General features: G+C 34.5%; 1 protein-coding gene across 1 annotated transcript in view; it reads left to right on the plus strand.

The window, feature by feature from the left end:
- Positions 1-544, plus strand: part of AGL6-1 (MADS-box transcription factor 6) — a 51,631-nt gene extending 51,087 nt beyond the window's left edge. The window contains 1 exon segment of the mRNA NM_001303562.1: positions 171-544. Coding sequence (NP_001290491.1) covers positions 171-255 — 85 coding nt within the window. The 3' untranslated portion in view covers positions 256-544.
- Positions 545-957: the final 413 nt, after the last annotated feature.

The raw sequence follows: 957 nt of genomic DNA on the forward strand, positions 1-957 counted from the left end.
ATAGGGTTTGTTATTTATCTTATTTATCTTATCTTGTGAGAATAGCAAAATTAGGTCAAAACTAGGTCATAATAAGTTGATCATGGAGGGTGCGAATGTCTATAACCGAATCATTCTTGTGGATCTTTGCAATTTATGATTTAGTACTTACTCATAAATGTTCAAAACAGGTTTCCGCAGCTTGTTCCTCCAGAAGCAGCCATAACGAGGAACACAGGCGGAGAGAACAATTTTATGCTAGGTTGGGTTCTTTGAACAATTTGAATCCAAAAAGACATTTATATGGTTTGTATGATCTTTTGGATCGGTCCTTGTGTGCTGACCGTACCTTGTTCCTACTTTAGTTCCTGTGCACTGCAACTGCTGAATCTTAACTGGTTTTTGCTGGACAATTCATAAGACTAAATGTTCTTGTTGGCTTCAAATTATATAATGTCAGCCTAAGCAACGTGATCAGTTGCTTGTCCGTGTATAAGTTCTGCGAGAGTAACAATATTAATCAAATTATGCGGCCATCAGAATTTAAGATGTTTCTTAGGATAAAGATGTTTAGATGCAATTTTTCTTGTATTTTTTTGGTTTGTGATAGGAGATGCATTCCTATTATATCTATCTCACTGAGATATTGGAAAAAAAGATAAAAATCTGGTTTTTGAAATTTCTGCCGTTGTTTTTCTCAAAAGGAAAAAAAAAAGTTTGGAATATGGTATTCTTTCCCTCATTCTTTCTTGATTTCATCTAGCAATTCTTTGACCGAGCAGCTTAAGTTTTGAATGGAAACAGTCTATAAAGTATGACTTCCCCCCTTTTCAGGTAAATGATCACTGGGAAACAACCATTAGAAGTAATTAGATTTTTAATTCTACTGTATTTTACTTTCTGTCTTGGATTATATGTTGATAGACTGGTAGTAGCAGGGATGCAGTTCACGAATTAACATAGTTACTGGCAAGATTT

Source organism: Elaeis guineensis, chromosome 4 (assembly GCF_000442705.2).
Source record: "Elaeis guineensis isolate ETL-2024a chromosome 4, EG11, whole genome shotgun sequence".
Classification (NCBI taxonomy): Eukaryota; Viridiplantae; Streptophyta; class Magnoliopsida; order Arecales; family Arecaceae; genus Elaeis; species Elaeis guineensis.